The 17,716-nt window shown below is 46.4% G+C and overlaps 1 protein-coding gene across 1 annotated transcript in view; it reads left to right on the forward strand.

Annotated features, from left to right (window-relative positions):
- The first annotated feature begins 351 nt into the window (after window positions 1-351).
- Gpr139 (G protein-coupled receptor 139) overlaps window positions 352-17,716 on the forward strand; it is a 44,673-nt gene continuing 27,308 nt past the window's right edge. Inside the window, exon 1 of the mRNA XM_048460515.3 lies at window positions 352-454. Coding sequence (XP_048316472.3) covers window positions 352-454 — 103 coding nt within the window. The remainder of the gene's footprint in view (window positions 455-17,716) is intronic.

The following is a 17,716-nucleotide window of genomic DNA, read 5'->3' on the forward strand; positions in this document are numbered from 1 at the left end:
ACACACACACATACACACACACACACACACACACACACACTGAGACACCATGCAGGCAGCTGCTGATTGGCTGCGGACAGCGGCGTCCGGGCCGGGGTTTTGAGGCGGGAGCTGAGCGGTCCTAGGAGGGAGGTGCACACTCCGGATCCGAGAGCCCCTCCCGCGTCCCCTGCGCCCTGCCAGGGAGCGGAGCTGCGGATCCAGGAAGGCAGGTGCGGAGCCGGCTGAGGACAACGGCCAGGGGTGCAAGTGGGTCCCGCCGTGGGGCGATCCGGGATCCTGCCCCAGCTGCTACCTGGTCCCCACCAGCTTGGCAGCTGTGTCGAGTCCTGCACGGCTAGGGACGCGCTCATGGAGCACACGCACGCCCACCTCGCCGCTAACAGCTCGGCTTGCGGCTTGGGCTTCGTGCCGGTGGTCTACTACAGCTTTTTGCTGTGCCTCGGATTACCAGGTGAGGGGACCTGAGGGAGAGGGAGGGAAGCCGGGAGCCCCAAGTTGTTGCAATCTATGGGATCCCAGACACCTTCTCGGGAAGTGCCCTGGAGCCCGCTTTGAAAAATAACAAAGTTTAAACCTTGGTGGCAACTGTGGAGGTTTTAAGATCAGGATGAAAGGATGTCGCGTGGCTTAGTGGGGACAGTGCTTGTGTGGCACCGGGGGTATTTTGACTTGTGGGTGTGCATTCACTCCAAAGTGCGCCCGTTATTCATTCTCATTCTCTCTCTCTCTCTCTCTCTCTCTCTCTCTCTCTCTCTCTCTCTCTCTCTCTCTCTCTCTTTCTCCCCGCGTTCCTGAGGGGTCCCAGAGGGGCTGTGTGAGACTTAACTGCAGCTTCTGGGCAGAAAGCTTAAGGAAGGCTCCTCCCCTACCTTTGCCCCACACTGTCACCTCACTGAGAACATTTCTATCACCCTATCCTTCTGTACCTCCCCGCCTAATGCTACGGAGACCTTGATACTGGCCACTGGAGTTCAAGGAACAATGGGATAAGTCCTTGCTATCTGCTGTCTGCCCTGAAGGAGTGCGGTATCCCTTTATGTCCAGGAAGAGTCAAGGAATGCCCCTTGGTATGGGCTGGATGGGGCAACTGTACAGCAAAGCGCACTGGCTACCAGGACTACCACCTCAGGGCATGACAGTCTCCTTGAGTTTATGTCTGTCTCCTCTGGCTTTACCTCCAGGTCAACCCTAGTCCTCCCTTCTAGGGCAGCTCCCAGCAAGGCAGATGAGTGGCTGGCTGGTCTCACATCTTAATGCCCTCTGGAAAGTGAAGCTGAGACTTGTAGTGAATTCCTGAAGAGAGATGAGCTGCTGAGGGAGAAGGGATGGGTGTCTGCCTGGACTATGTGTGGATCCAGGAAGAACAGACGGTGGGGTGGGGACGCCTCAGTTTTGGGGTTTTAGATAATCCTGTCATCCACACAATGTCATGTACATTCCTGGAGTCACTTGCAGGCAGAAGAGAGGGCTAGAGACAGAAAGACTCAGAAAGAGAAAAAAAAAACCCTGTCCAAGAGAGAATCTCATCCTCCACCACTTGGCATCTCTGCTCTGGGGACTTGAGCATCTTAGAATGCTGAGAAGTTGGGCTTTAGTCTTCCAAGATCTGAGAACCTTCCTTTCCTCAAGCATTTAGGGAATCCACTCCCAAGTCAACCAGCACAGGCGAGCACAAGTTCCCCTACCTGGGCTCCTGCGGTCCCCAGTGAAGGGTGAAGGCAAACTCTCCCTCCCTAGGAAAGGGGCTCCACCTCTGTTGTACCTACCAGATAGGGCACTCCTGTAATTACCTGGAGCTGAAATTGATTTCCATTCCGGTTGCATCTCCCCCTCCTGCCCTCCAGAGTCTGTTCCCAGAGCTCCCTATTGGAAGTTGCATTTCTGAGGGGGGTTGGATATGTGTGATGCTTGCTGAAGTGAAGAAGAATCAGAGCCCCTCTTTGACAGCACCCCATCATAGTGCAACTAACCCCCCTCCTGACTTCTCCATCTCCCCCTCTGCTTGTGCTGGTCACTTGCTCTCTCGGGCATTTTCTCTACAAATTCTAAGGGGCAGTGCTGCAGAGACAAGGAGGATGACCTCCAAGAGCCCCAAACAGGACGTGAGGTTAGGAGAGCAGAGACTGCTCAGACTGCCAGTGACCTCAAGTCACAGTATCTTGAACCTTCATAGTCTAACTCTCCTGAACAGCTGCAGTCTTTCCCAGCCATAGCTATGGCCCCCACTGTATGCTAGGCACTGTGCTTGGCGTAGGCTTAGCCCAAGACTTAGGGATTTAAGAGAGAGAAGGATTGAGATTTGAACTTAGATGGGGTGTATGTGTTTATAAACTTAGCTAACAGTTTTGAGCACCAACGACAAAAAAAAAATTACTAAGGATGTGCCAAAGGGCTCCCAAGGGTCTTCAGGGGAACTCACGGTGGAAGCATATGCCTTTAGAGGCAGCCAATGGAACCAGAAGGATCAAGTTCCTAGAGAAGACTGAAGAGGAGATCAGTCTCACCCAAGCCCATGAGCCAACAGCGTTTTTGTTAGCAACCTGGAAGGCTGATTCGAAGGCAGGGTCCTTGTCATTCTTGTAAAGCCGAGGTTCTCAACCTGTGGGTTCTCAACCTTTGGAAGGTCAAATGGCCCTTTCGTAGGGGTCACCTAAGACTATCAGAAAGCACAGTAGCAAAATTACAGTGATGAAGTAGCAACAAAAATAATTTTATCGTTGGGGGGGTCACTACAATATGCAGAACTTTGTTAAAGGTTCTCAGCATTAGGAAGGTTGGGGATCACTGTTTTGAAGCTGTACAGGGGAGCAAACATATCCCAGCAGAGGAGAGTGTAGACTGAGTATTAACCTAGCCTCCCCCAGAGTCAGATGGTGTGGGGGGCTCTGTGCCTCAGTTTCTTTCTATAAAATGGACATTATGAGAGTGGCTTTCTCTAGGGTGGTAGCCTCAAATGGCATTTTTGCTGAAGATGAGGAGGTGGTTAAGCGTGCAATTCGGTGGCCGCTACCTGCATTGATTGACACTGTGTGACCGTGGTTATAATTGTCATCCCATGGGGTTGCCAGGAGAAGGGGGCTGCTCAACATGATTGGGGAGCCAGCGGAGGGTCCGGGAGGTACTTAGAGTACAGCACTCAGCCTGACACTTTAGCCTTGAAAGTTCACCATGATGGCCTCCTCAACTTATAGTCACCATCGGTCAGCAAGCCCTCGTCACCTCTGTTGATGGAGAGACACAGCCATGTGAGGTGTGACATAGCAACAGGCCTTGCTAGTATTGTTGAAAACTGAGATTTTAATTGAATCACTATTCCCAGCAGTGAACTCACTCCAAGTTTTCCAGCCCCTCCCCCGAAGAGCTGTCAGCGATGTGAGTGGAAATGGAGAGACCGGTAGGAATGCCTGGATGCTTGCCAAGAACGATCCAGCAATTACAGGAAAGTGGCAGGTGTCTCTGGCCACACACACCCCTAGGTTGGCAGAAAGGGCTTGAAAAGAGCCATGTGGTTCAGCCCCTCACTTTAAGTAATTGCCTGTGTGGTCCAGTGCAACGGGCCTGGCGTGTGTCCAAGGAATTCCAGTATGAAGTCCCGGCAGAGCTAGCTACTTCGGAATCTGTAGGCAGGCAGTTCCACAGTTTGCCCCATCAGTAAAATGGGTAGAAGTTATACATAATTACCTCCCCAAGAAGCATCTATTAATTCAGATACTTTTTATATAAAAATAGCTTAAGTCACACCTATGGTCTTAGCTATTCAGAAGGCTAGGGCAGGAGGATTTCTTGAGATGAGAAGCTGAAGGCCAGCTTAGGCAGCATAATAAAACCTCGCCCCACAACACATTCAGAACAGTATATGGTCTGAGAGAGGCACATGTTACTTAGTGCCTTCTCCACAGCAGATCCTTTCACCCACGTGCTGCCACTTCATCCCTATTACCTTCCTATGACCTACACGTGCATCTTGAACCCATTTTAAGGCAGAGTACACTGAGGTGCAGAGAAGTACTGCATATGCTCCACGCCCATAGAGCCAAACCGGAACAGAACGCACCTGCTCTTTCTGTTGCTTCGCGTTTCCTTCCTTCCACCAGGAAGCCGTTTTAACTAACCGTGGGCCCCCAATGCTAAAGACTTAGCAAAGAATATCAGTGTTCCTGCCCTTCACAAAATCCCATGCTTCTCTCCCCTCTCCTTTTTAAGTGAGAGAGAGGTTTCTTACTTCTCAAGACACAGGAGCTAAGTCGGAAGAGTTAATGCTGATTGGCTTAGTGGACAGACGAGGCCGTATAAAGAAATGGCAGAAGAGGGAGGAAGCTATGAACTTGAATGCTTGGGGCCGAGACATAAGGGGGCAAAAGGTGAGCTGCCTTGATAAGGAAGGCACACCACAGAGTTGTTTTGCTTCCTGAAAAGAGTCCCAGACATGAAGGAAAGCGGGGTGAGGACGGAGATGATAGTTTGCGATGGCTCCCCACCCTACAGGAAGGAAGGTTTTCACAGCAGCCTAGCAAAGGTGAAGAGATTTGCCTCTGATGGCTGGGATGAGATGGAGGGAGCCTGACACACCGTAGTTACCATGGTTATTTATCAAAGGTAAATATACGAGTATCCTGGTGACTGTCCTGGACCCTGTGGATGTAGTTTCTTTAAACCACAGTTTTGGCCAAAGAAGGTGGAGTAAGCAGATTGAGGGTGGAAATGTGGGGCCTGAACCTCTGGGATTCTACGCCGTGGCTTTGATGCTCATACCCTGGGCAGCTATAGACAAGTGACATTAACTACTCCATGCTTCAGTTTCCCTCTCTTTAAAAATGGAGCAGTGATGGTGACAGTCCCTACGCTGTATGTAGGGTTGACGTGAAGCCTGAACTAAGCACTAAACACAGCCCTTTGAGCGCAGTGAACACTCTGTGAGGTACATTATCATTTGAAATGTGGGGAGATTTCCCAATTTGTTTGATGGACTCAACTTTACCCTCTCACCAAAGTAAGACAGATATCAGAAAATAAAACTTTAAACCAATAAGCCTCTTGACCATAGATACAAAATCCAGAAATGGCCAATTTATTCAGTCAGCATCTAAGAGGAAAACTTGGGTTTATCCGGGAATGCCAAATTCATTAAGCATTTGGCAATTACGTTCACAAACTGAAAAATAAATCCAAGGGATCCATCTTAGTAGATGAGAAAAAAAAGTCCAACAACAGTTAATAGTAAAATATCATCAAACAAATGATAAAGAGAATTTATTTAACACAGAACATGAGATAGTCAAATAACCCGGGACTGCCGTCACCCTGAGGGACTGGAGGCTGAGTGCTCCCCAAGCCCCTGATCTGGAGTCAGGCAGGAAGAGCTGCCCTCCTTGATCTTACTCAGCATAGCCCTGGAAGTTCTGGCCAGCGGGCTAAGGCAAGAAAGAAACAACCGTACCAAGAGATGAATAAATTCAATCATTTCTATTCATAGATGCTAGAAAAGTCTTCAGAGAAGACTTAAAACGTGTCACAAAGGACCTCCTAAGAATTAACAAATGACTGCAGTATGTTTACAGAATACGTGATTAATATGTAAAAAAAAAAACCTACTGTTATTCTGTCTGCCACCAATGAGCAATTTGAAATTAAAAACTGGAGAATAACTTTAGTAGAATTCCGAGTTCCCTTATAAAACCAGAAGAATGGAAATACTCATTGCCTGGAGGTGGCACCTTCCAGGAACTGAAGGATAGTGGGTCCCCTTGAAACAGGTAATGACGTCCCGTATGTATCCTGAAACCCTCAGAACTGGCACAGGCTGGCGTGCCTCCAGTCTGCTACTTTCTCCTCTTCGCCAATCTTTAATTCCTCATCCCGCAGGTGGCCACTCTACTGTGCCTTCATTTCTTGGTGACTCTCTTTTAAGGTATATTAGTCCATTAAGCAAATACAAATTGAGAAGTTCAACTCTCCATTTCTATCCTGCCTGAAATGAGCACATGATACCTTTTTTATTTCACGGTGTCAGTCATTTGCGGAGAATTATGGAACTTGTCGTTCCTCTATATGGCTGTGGGGCATTCCTTTGTATCCTTTGATCCACTCATGTGAGCTGTTTCCTGCCAAAGCACACAGCACGCCAATTCTAAACAGCCCTGCATACTGCGACTAACACACCCTACATCCAGTCTGTGCTGTGATCAGGCACGTTGGACCATAGGATCCTTCATATATGAGCCAGACAAAAACACTAGATTAGGGATTCTAGATTCCAGCCTCCTCTGGCAGTAACTCACTGTATGACCTTAAAGAAGTCATTTCTTATCAAAGCCACAGGAAAGGCTGTTTCTTCTTGAGCTCTAGATGGAGACGTGATCCTTAGGTAAAAGATAGCAATAAAGATTATGGAATCATAAACTCAGGGAATGGCTCTGGTGCAAGCCGCCTATCCCAGCCTTGAGATGGAGTCCAGGGCAGTTGCTCTCTAAAGCTTCTCCTCCTACAGTCCCTGTAATCATCACTTCAGTTCTGCTCTTCAAGGTTGGGTGTAAAATACAGTTGCGTACAAACTGGAATTGGATTTGCATCCCATTTGCTATTGTGACCTCGAGTACAAGACTTCACCTCTCTGAGCCTCGGTTCTTTCATCCACAACCATGAGATAGCAAGGGCATCAGTTTAGTAAGTACCTGATACCACACACCCTGAATTCAAACCCTGGCTCCTCTGCTTAATAATCTGTTACTCTGGGCCAATTTCTTACCCTCTCTGATCGTCAGCCATGAGAGGGATTTTAACAGTGCCGGTTCCAAAGGGCTACTTTGAAAATAAATTAAATTGTGAAGATGCTTACTTCCATTCTTGGCATGATTGCTCTCACATGGAGTAAGAGTTTGGTGATGTTATTAACCTTCCAGGTCCTAGACTGTTTCTGTGTTGATTAGAAATAAAGCACACAATGGCTTCTTACAGTGGCTCAGACATGGTAGGATCTCCACCAAGAACAACCGACATTGTTTCATTATCTAATATGTCCATGTATTCAAGCTATGTCTATGTCCTATAGCCACACTTCATACATGCATCTTTACCATAACTATGTGGTTCTCTTCACAACCATAATAAAATTGTGCCCTAACAAGTCACAGAAGAGCAAGCCCATGAGTTAGCAATAAATCCCTTCATAAACCTAGAGAAGGGTCCTTCCTAAAAGGCTTGCTCTGGGTCTCTGTGAGACTTTCAGCAAAAGTGTCCTGTAGGATACACAGTAGGCTTCAGCTGAAGCCAGCAAACATGAGTGAGGACCACATTCAGTTGCCTGGAGAAAGTATCCAGGGTCATGAAAAGAAATGGTTCCCCGCCCCCCAGCAAGCTACCATGTGCAGCTAAAAGGCACAGGCAAACATAGGCAAAACTTGGGAGAGGATGCCAACTAGTCAGAGACCATAATTCTGTGTGAGAAGCGGGATGCAGGTGTCATAAATTCAAATACCTGCAAGGAAGCGGTCAGATAATGTCTGTGAACAGCGTGGTCCAGTTTGAAGTAACGTCTCGCTTCTCCTAGGAATACTGCTTCCCTGGTGTTTTCCTGAGAACACATGACTGTTGATCTCTCTCATTTTCCCTCAGGGACAGATAAATGTACCAAATTCCCAAACCTTTCTTTGCTCTTAATCATCACTGGCTCTCACATAACACCTACTGTGTGCCAGGCATTCTTTAAGGCACTTCTAATGTGTGAACTCATTTAATTCCTATGAGGAGTCTTGGGCATGTACATATCATCACTCATTTTCCGGTGAGAACTTCGGGTCACCTGCCCAAGTTCATACAGCCATGTGTGCCATTAACCAGCTTTATCATGAGAAAATGGTGGCACACACACCAAGATGACACATGACAAGTGGGACTCCAGTGGAAGCGATCATAAGGAAGACAGGACCTGGGTGTCAGAAAGCCCTCTGCACTTGACTTTCAGGCCAGCAGCTCAGTGTTGCCAAATTGTTCCAAAACCTAGAGATCCAGATTTATGTGGAATAGCTGATGTTTCAATGTTGGCAACTAATTCAGAACAATTTTAAAAACATCCTGTGGGCCAACACTTCCTGAGCCAAACTGAGCAGATCTGTCTGCAGACTTGCTGTAGCCCACCAGCGTACTGACTGTAACCTCAGGATGGGGAAGCCACAAGAAGATCAAGAAACACCAGTGTGGATCCCAGGAGAAATCAAAGCATTGAATCTAGATGGGAGAAGGAGGGAATAATTCAGGAAACCCAAGGAAATATGTGGCCGAAGGAAGGCATGCCAACTCCCAGATCCAGGGAATTATCATAAGCTAAAAGAAACTTCTCTAAAAAATACTACAAATTGCATGTTGACAAGGTCTTGGAACACAACTAGAACATTTTGGGGAAATAGAATAATACTTTGAATCTGCCTGCATGGGGACCTGGGATGTGGGCATAGTAGACCCCAACCTGGGTTTAAATTACTGGTCTCATGGCTTCATGTTAACAGGACTTTGTCAAGTGGCCTCCATGTTCAGCCTACAGGATAGGTACCATGCCTTATGGTTTATGGCATGGATGAGGTAAGATCACTCAGGGCTAGCACAAGACACAGTATCTGTCAGTCCATGGTTTCTGGATGGTTTGGATTTGGATTTTGTTTTATCTTCTGTACTGAGCCCAGATACCCCTAATTTACAAAATGAGGGATCAAGACCTCTGCTGAAGTTGCAGGGCCAGGAAGGGCAGAGTCTTCAGCAGAACTCAGCCCTCCTGACCTTGGCTTCCTTTGCTCAGTTGACTGCTGTTGATCTCCAGATGCAGGCTAGTGATCAGAGTGAAGGTGGATAGGCTGGAGCTGGTGCTCAGCAACCACCCAGCCTTGGGATTTTGTCCTGTTGTCATCTAACTACCCATGTGCTTAATGGTACCCGTGTGCAGCATCAGTTTTTTCTCTTAAACTTCCTGATGCCAACAAAGGAACATCTCAGCTTGGCATAGTGTGCGTCTTTCACACCTTCTTCAGGACGTTCAGTGTATGTCCTGGGCCTCGACCCTTGCCTGGCAGTAGCATCTGACTCGAATTTAATACCCCTCTTGTTCTGCTATTACAGATTTCCCTCAGTGCTAGGAATAAAACCCAGGGTCTTAAAGACAAGCAAGTGCTGTACCACTGAGATATACCTGGGTCCTGTATCTGGTTTTTGTTTTGTTTTATTCTTTGTTTTTGTTTTCAAGACAGGATTTCTGTGTAGCTTTGGAGTCTGTCCTGGAACTAGCTCTTATAGACCAGGCTGGCCTCGAACTCAGAGATCTGCCTCTGCCTCTCAAGTGCTGGGATTAAAAGCATGCACCACTACCGCCTGGCTTCCTGTGTCTGTTTCTAAGGCTACCGTTTCTTTATTGTGAGGAGGCTGCCTTGGAAGTCAGGGTTCTGTGCTGTCTGACACGGTGACGCCAGTCATGTAAGGCTATTGAGTACTTGACATTGGACGAGTGCAAGTGAGATGTTGAATTTTTCATTTCATTTCAATCAATTTGCAATTAAAATCTGATAGTTCAGTTATTAGAAAATAACTGTCTGGTTGGACAACTTGGGTATGAATTTATTCATTCGGCTCTGTTTTATGACCTCTAAATAGAGGTCACGAAAAATTCAGCACACACAAAGAGATGTACTGCAACTGTGAACCTCACACTGGATTTTGAAGACAGCACAGGAAAAAGAGTTAAATATCTCACTAACTCATGAGGATTACATGCATTGGATGTGTGTAGCTAAACTATGGTGTTAAACTTTTATTTCTGTTTATTTTTATTGTAGCTGCTAAAATTAAACTGTATATACGATTCATATTATATTTATATTGGGAAGCATTGTTATATAAAGGTGTAGATCTATGAGGTAGGCATAGTGGCTTACTCCTGTTGTCTCAGCACTTAGGAAGCCAAGGTGGCAGACTGTTATGAGTTTAAGGCCAGCCTGATCTACATAGAAAGTTCCAAGTCTGACTAGAAAATGAGTCAGTCTCCCTAACTTCCTTCTCTCTCTCTCTCTCTCTCTCTCTCTCTCTCTCTCTGTGTGTGTGTGTGTGTGTGTGTGTGTGTATGTGTGTGTGTGTGTATGTGTTAAAAAATCCCATAAGTTTAAGGAAAAAAGACAAGCCATTTTCAAACAAAATGCAAATTAAACAATATAATAGGTGAAGCAGACTTTAAATGCACCAAAAGTCATAAAGTGTGTGGTATTTCAGCAGGTTGGGTTGCTATAACAAAACACCGTAGTCTTGGGGCTTGTGACACCAGAAATTTATTTCTCATTGTTCTGAAGGCTGAAAGCCCAAGGTCATTGTCTCAGCATGCTCTGATCCTGGGGAGGGCTCTGTGATGTTGCAGACTGCCCATTTCTTGTGGGATATTTCTACAGTGAGAAATAGCAAAGAGCTCACTGTGACCCTTTTCTAGGACTGATCCACTTCCTGACATGCTCACCCCTTAGTACCTCCTACTGGGGTGAAGAGTTCAACTTATAAACAAATGAGGACATAGACATTCAGTCCCCCCACATAGAACCATGTCTAAACTCTGGGGACACTCACCAATTGCAATATCTGAATGGAAAACTGTACACTAAAAGACCTAGCCAGTTCCCCAGCCTGACACAGTTGGGCCTTAAAACTTCAAATCCTGTGTGCTGTGGTCATGGTAGCCCAAGAAATGATTGCCAGCCTTCAACACCCATATCACCCCAACACCTCTGCTGCCTTGGGAAAATGCAAAGGAAGTGGAATAAAGGGCGGATCCACCATGGGATTAAAGAAAGAGGACATCTCTGGATGCAGAGTAGCCTGGCTTCTATTGCTCGAAGGTTGCAATAAGCTGAAATACGTGACAACAGAGTTAAGGACTTTTCTCCCCCAAATGTCTGCTGTCTTTTTTCCTCAGAAAAACTGGGGGGGGGGGGGGGTGGTGACAACTCAGAAAGCATTGTCAGACTTGATATGCTTCGCTGGGTCACATTTCTATCTGCCCCTTATCCACCCAGGTCCCCAGCATTGCCAGGTGCTGGGCGCTGTGTCAGCTGCGTGACAAACCCCCAAAGACCTATTCCTTTCTTTGTGACATTTACATACCACCAAATCCATCAAGTTAGTGTGCATGAGCATGCGTACACGCACGCACACACACGCAGTATCAGAAACCCACTCAAATGCAGCTGTGCAAATGCCATGATACTGTGAGAGTGCATCACTGGAAAACTTGACCCAAACTATGAGGTCAGCAAAACCTCCCCTCCAGAAGGGGCACTTCGAGATAGAATGACAGGGAAGGAGAAAGGAGGAAGAAGGGGGAAGTGAGGAAAAGGAGAAGACACGGGAGAAAGGGGGGAGGGAAAGAAGACAGGGGAGGGAGGGAAGGGAAAAGAGAAAGGAGAAAGGAGAAAGAAAACAAGTTGGGCCAGGAAGGGATTGGTATACATAAATCAGGACAGAAAGAAGGCCAGAGTATCTGGAATGACAGGGAAGTGGGTACAAGAAAAGTGACACAGAAAGACAGCCTCTTACAAAGGCCAGGTGAGCTGTTCTGAGCTAGGACAAGCCATTTTCCAGTGTATGAATCAAAGCATCCACCAGTAACTCCTCTCCCGCTTGTTTGCCAGAGCGCTTGGCAGTCAGCAGAGCTGGGGGAATTGCTTTTCCGCTACAGACATTTCTTATCATTTCAGCTAAGTGCAAAGCAAGCTATCAGCCCCATCATTTCAACCAAGGGACTCTAGCCAGAGGCACAAGCACACAGATGTGACACACACAGAGACACAGAGACGCCAGGTATGTGCATGCACACATAGATGCACCAGGCAGAGAGACACGCTGGCACTCACAGAGACGTGTGCATGCATTCACACACACATACACACATGCCACTGCCAAAGGTAAAGAACCGACTGTGACTCCGCCCTTGCTGCACCTCCCTCCCCACCTTAGCACTCAAGGCTTCACCTCCGCAGTTCAGTTCCTCGGAGTGCTTACCAGACACTCCCTGCTTCTGTGAAGAAATACAGTGGCTTCCCCAAAATGTATAAATTGGTGTAGCATTTGGAAGTTCCAGAAGGAGCAGGGCTGTAAACAGGACAAGGCTGAACAATCCCTAAAGGAACCCGAGGTCCATAGCTCTGTCCCTTACAGAATATGTTCCCATATCACGTCTTTCCTCCATGTTCATTACATGTTTCATACACTGGGCATGTTCTATATGTTAGCAATAGCAAAGAATACCCGGGAAATCCCTGTACTTCTCCATACTACTTGAGAAACAAATGGCAAGCCATTAAGTAAATGTAGAAACAAAACCATTTTAGGTACCGATGTCACAGGGAAAGGTGGCAGGGAGATACATAATATAGTGTCAGAAAAGAGCTGCCCAGACAGGTGATACCTTAGTGAGGTCTGAGAAAGAGCTGGCTGCGGGGACACCAGGAGAAGGCATAGAAAGCAGAAGGAAGAGGCAGGTTGGAAGCCCAGAGATGTTAATGAGGCAGCACCAAAACCCGGTGTGGCTGGATCACACTGAGCAAGAAAAAGGGGTTGAGATGAGCATACATGCTGAGTTATGAAGGTGCTTTGCACAGCTGGATGCTACTGTGAGCGTTGCTAGAAGACACAGTCTTTAGAGCAGGTGACTTGGTCTAGCTTGCCATTCAAAGCTCTCTGGAGATATCAAGTGTTGGATCATGGTAGGAGAAGGACAGAGAAGTGGGTACGGATCGTTGTAGTAAAGGGGACCTCAAGAGCACAGGGAGGGAAGAGAGACCTGTGCACAGCATTCACAGTTCAGCCACTGGCACGCAGCAGGGTCAGAGGTCATAGCCAACAGCTTGCCTCCTAACTCTGCTCCTCCGTTCATCATTATCAGTTGCAGACTCCAGGGCAAACAGAGACAGCCAGGAGGGATGGGCAAGTCCACAATGTCCTCAGACCCCAAGGACACTTCTGCCCGGCTCTTGGGAGTCATGGCTAGGTTCCCATGGCACACGGGGAAGTTGACATCTTGACTGTGACTATGGATCAAGCCGTGGGTGGCCAGAATCACAAGCAGAGAGAAAACAAGAGCCTGCGCTGAGCTGTCGCCTGACAGAGGTGAGCAGGATGGAGAAGGTCACCTTCAGCGCTGTCATTTGACAAATGAATGGGATGGCATTCTGGCTAGCCAGCCGTTGTCACCGTGACGGCATTCGGCTCCGATGATACAAAATCTGGCGAGAAATTTCTACCACGAAACTCAGGTAGAAATTCCAAGAACATCTTGTATGAACAGATGTACCTCACAAAAGGGCGGGGCTGGTGGCTTCTTTGGTCTTCTCAGCATAGACCTGGCTACCGAAGGATGTCCCTTGAGATAAGATTTTTTGTTGCTCCCAGAACTAGATGCAACCCGAAAGATGTTAGTCAGATGGACATTGGTTCCACTCTCCTCAGCCACCCTCTTTTCCTTTCCTGAAGTGGTCTGAACCAGCAGCCCCCACACCCTTGTCCATCAACAACCAGAAGATACATTCTGGATTGTGGGAAATGTCTGCTTAAGCTTCCTTCCACAGCAGCAGCTTCTCCTAAGAAACAGTTGGAGACCAAGCCTAACGCTCCATGGTTCTAAACGCAGAATTTAGGAGGTTGTCAAGAGGAGCGTGAGTTCAAGGCCAGGTCAGCAGGACCACATAGAAGGACATAGACTCCAAAAATATCTGTATTTCCCCTGATGAGTCTTCCCAAATTGTCACAAAAAAAAGAAAGAAAAAGAAAAGAAAAGAAAAAAACTTAGGGCCCAAACCAATAGCGTCCTTGAGGCCAGGCTTATGCTATGCAGGTCACCATACCTCTTCCCCTTGTCTCCCAGCACACAGATTTCTTTTTCAGACATCTAATGTTTTGCTTTTCCCTCATTTTGCCTCTAAAGGAATTGTCTGTTTTCATTCCTGCCTCCAGTTTGTCTACACGTACTATGTACACCACATGTAAACACGTGAACACACACACTCATCCACTTACTACCTTATCGCACTCCTTCAGTTATCGTGAATGGACTTCTTGTAAAAATGGAAGTTATAATATCTGTGTTTGAGTTTCAGCTGGACTTCCTGCCTGTGTGTAACTGTCACCTATAAATTTCCATGTCATCTTCTGTAAAATGAGGGGGAATGCTCATCTGGCTGAGGCCAGTGCCTGAGACAATATAAACGACAGACACTTACCAAATAGAAGCCTCCCTTTCCTAAGCCAGGCTGGGATTTCCTATTAGCTCCCCAACTGGGCTGTTCAGGCTACTTCGTGAAGAGCCGGTTTCAGTGTGTCTGCAATGCAACTGTGAGTCAGGGAGGATAATAAAAGCAGAAGAGACAAAATGAACATGATGTGTGTTTAAAACCTCACGTACTAGCAAGATCAGAAGGCAAGTCAAAAATCATAACAATAGGTGCCATGTTCTACAATAGGGGTGAGAGCGCTGGGGGAGTAAGGTGTCCAAATTCCTGGGGAACTCAAAAGAGAAGGATTTGTCTTTGCCTGAGAATGCAAAGACAGATGCCTGACAGCAGGCATCTCTTAAACTTAAATGCTCTCTGTTAGTCCTTGGCACATAGTGACGGGTTAGAAGGTATTGGCTGGGTGAGTGGATGGATGGAGGGAGGGAGAGAGAAGGAGAGGGAGGGAGGGAGGAAGGGAGGAAGGGAGGAAGGGAGGGAGGGAGGAAGGGAGGGAGGGAGAGAAAGAAGGAGGGAAGGAGGGATAGATGGGCATGTGAGTGGACAGGTAAGTGGATGGATAGATAGATAGATAGATAGATAGATAGATAGATAGATAGATAGATAGATAGATAGATAGATAGATAGATAGATGTAAAAACAGATAGGTGATCACCTTCCAAATGTTATAAGTGTAATATCCATACCAGCCTCTAAGAAACTTGAGACATTGCAATTGTAAATATCTTTCTTATCATCACCATCATCATCAGAATTATCCTACTCATCAGCACCACCATTTCCTGGGCACTTCATATCTGGTAGGCATTTTGCTTCACGCGGCCTTACTTAATATTCATAGCTATACCTGGGAGCCTGGCACTTCCATCATGTCTACTTCGCAGATAAGGAAGCAGACTGTAAAAGAAAGTGACCTTCCCAAGGTCATCCAGCTAGCAGGCAGCAGAGCTGAGGTGCACTAGGTCTGCCCATCGCTGCTCATGCTTTGTGTTTGCCCATGCCCTGCTGCAGATGTTGGCATTCAGGGCACGGGACAAGACAAATGCTGTGTCTACTGACCTCTGACTTGGTTCACTCTCCCATCCTGGTCTTTGCAGACACTCTAAGGAACTATATCTTCCTTCTTGACTGAGGACTCTCCCAATACCCGCTTTGCTCTCTCTCTAAGCAGATGGTTTAATTACTTGAAATCATTTTTTAACCAAGGACACATAGGTGAATTCCCTCTCCACCCCATACTAAGTTACAAAAACGGAAACTGAGTTGCTTCTTTTTTTCCCATAAACTAGAATATTGTAATCAAATAATTCTCCTTAAAAAAATTCTCCATCCAGACCTTTCCTAGGTTTCCCTTGTCACCCATGAAAGGGTTCAGTGTCAACCAGGACTCGGAATTCTAAAGCCAGTTCATGTAGTGAATGCTGATCGGCCACCCAGTCCATGCAAGATGCTATTCCTAATGTTTACAGAGTCATCAATAACAATCCCTAATGTTAATATAGTGCTGACCGATAGGCAGTGAATTAAAACGTACAAAGAACTCATCCATTATGTAACGGAAGCTTGGCAGAGTTAAGTGGCTACCCCAAGCTACTTTTAGAAGGCAGAGTTGAAAACTGCACTATCTTCCAGGACTTCACAGCCAGGGCTGTACCTTCCCTGACAGGGCCCACCCTGTGACTCTTGTGGGGGTTTTCCATTGTCCATTCTCTTGAGAATTGTCTACTAGTTACTGGTTGCTGCAAGTAAAGAAATGCCTATACCTCAACTACTGACAGAGATACAGAGTATCCGTAAATGGATAAAACAGGATTGTCATATCCTGCCAAGACAGGGTAAGATAGTTTTGAAAAGTTTCTTACCTTTGAAAATGGTATGTCAGCTACGTTAGGCCTTAGCCAAAGTTGGTTGCTTCAGCACTGCAAACGTGACTTTGGGTGGTTGCCCAGGTAGCCAGCTGTCTCTATGATTTGTTGCATGTTCTGGAAGTTGTTTAATTGCACTTCCTAATTACTCAGGTAACATTATTTCCCTTCTCACAGATCTTCGATAGGATTGAAGACTATATAAATGTACTTACTTTCCTCTCACGACTTGACCAAGTTATTTATTATACAAGACTTAAGCTAGTTAGAATAACATATTTGTACTTATTGTATATGATTTCATAGTAGGTTTAGAACACTCTAACTTAAACAAAAGGGGGAGGTGCTGCGGGAGCTCCTTTTGCTCCTTCAGCCAATAGCTGCTGAGATACAAGCCCATTGAGGGTGTGGTCTCTTTCTCTTTAAAAAAAAAAAAAAGCAGCGGCTGTCCTCTTTCCTCTCTCTGGCTTCCGGCTCTGCTTCTGGCTCCTAGACTCCTTTCTTGATCATGCAGAGGGCTGTTGTCTGGGACAGTGATCTATAAGTTTTTCCCCCTTTAAATAAATAACCATTCTATTAATCATAATTCCAAACTGGTGTGGGATTGTTTGTGACTTACGCCTTCATCTGGTGCCACAGAGACAGTAATAGCTGGGCTTCTGATGTTGAGGAAGGTATAGTCCTTGAACCAAAGATGAGTCTTTCCAGTACCAGTTGTGGATTGATGGCAGTGCTAGGGAGAGACCCAGTATGATCTGTGCATACTGACCACAAATTCATGTGTCATCACACAAAGGCCAAGCAGCTCTCTTATGAGATTTCATGACTAAGCGGCAAAGAATTATCTTGCTTACTTGTAAGTCATGTCCTGTCCGGTAGGCAAAAGAAGTAAACTGACAAACTATTATTATGGTGTATGAAAAAGTCAATATTTAGGCCCTTTTTACCTTTTACAACACCCTTTGTGGATGGTATTGCTTCTTACCGTACAGTAGAATGATTCACTCTAAAGAAAAAGTTCAGGACAATCTCACAGCCCCAAAGAGTGACACCTCCTTCCTCCATTGCTCTCCACACTAGCTCAATTAGCCAGACTCTGCATCAGTGCCACAAAAGAGCTCCCAGAAATGAGTAAGCGAAGGGTTTGCTCTGGCTCGTCATTTCAGAGGGTTCATCCATTGCGGTGGAGTGGGACATGGGCCAGCAGAGCTGCTCACGTCACAGTGGCCAGGGAGCAGAAAGAAGGGAAGCGCTGGGGCTCTCCGGCTTTCTCCTTTCCCCCTTTGGCCTTAGCCAGGTCTACAACCCATGAGATAGTGCCACCCACATTCAGAGAGGAGCTTCTCTTCATTTATGCTTTCTGGAATTGCACTGTGCAGAAGTGTGCCTCATACTTTCAATTTTCTAGGTGATTCTGTGTCCTGTCACATGCCAGTTAAGATTAATCATCACAATAACTAATGTTATTGTGCCTACTCTACACTGGGCACCATTGTAGGTATCCTTACATGAACTTACTCTTACAATCCTTCTAAATGCATGAAATAGACATGATTTTTGTTAGATTTGTTTATTTTTATTTTTCTGTGTATGAGTGTTTTA

This window comes from Myodes glareolus, chromosome 7 (assembly GCF_982192425.1).
Source record: "Myodes glareolus chromosome 7, mMyoGla1.1, whole genome shotgun sequence".
Classification (NCBI taxonomy): domain Eukaryota; kingdom Metazoa; phylum Chordata; class Mammalia; order Rodentia; family Cricetidae; genus Myodes; species Myodes glareolus.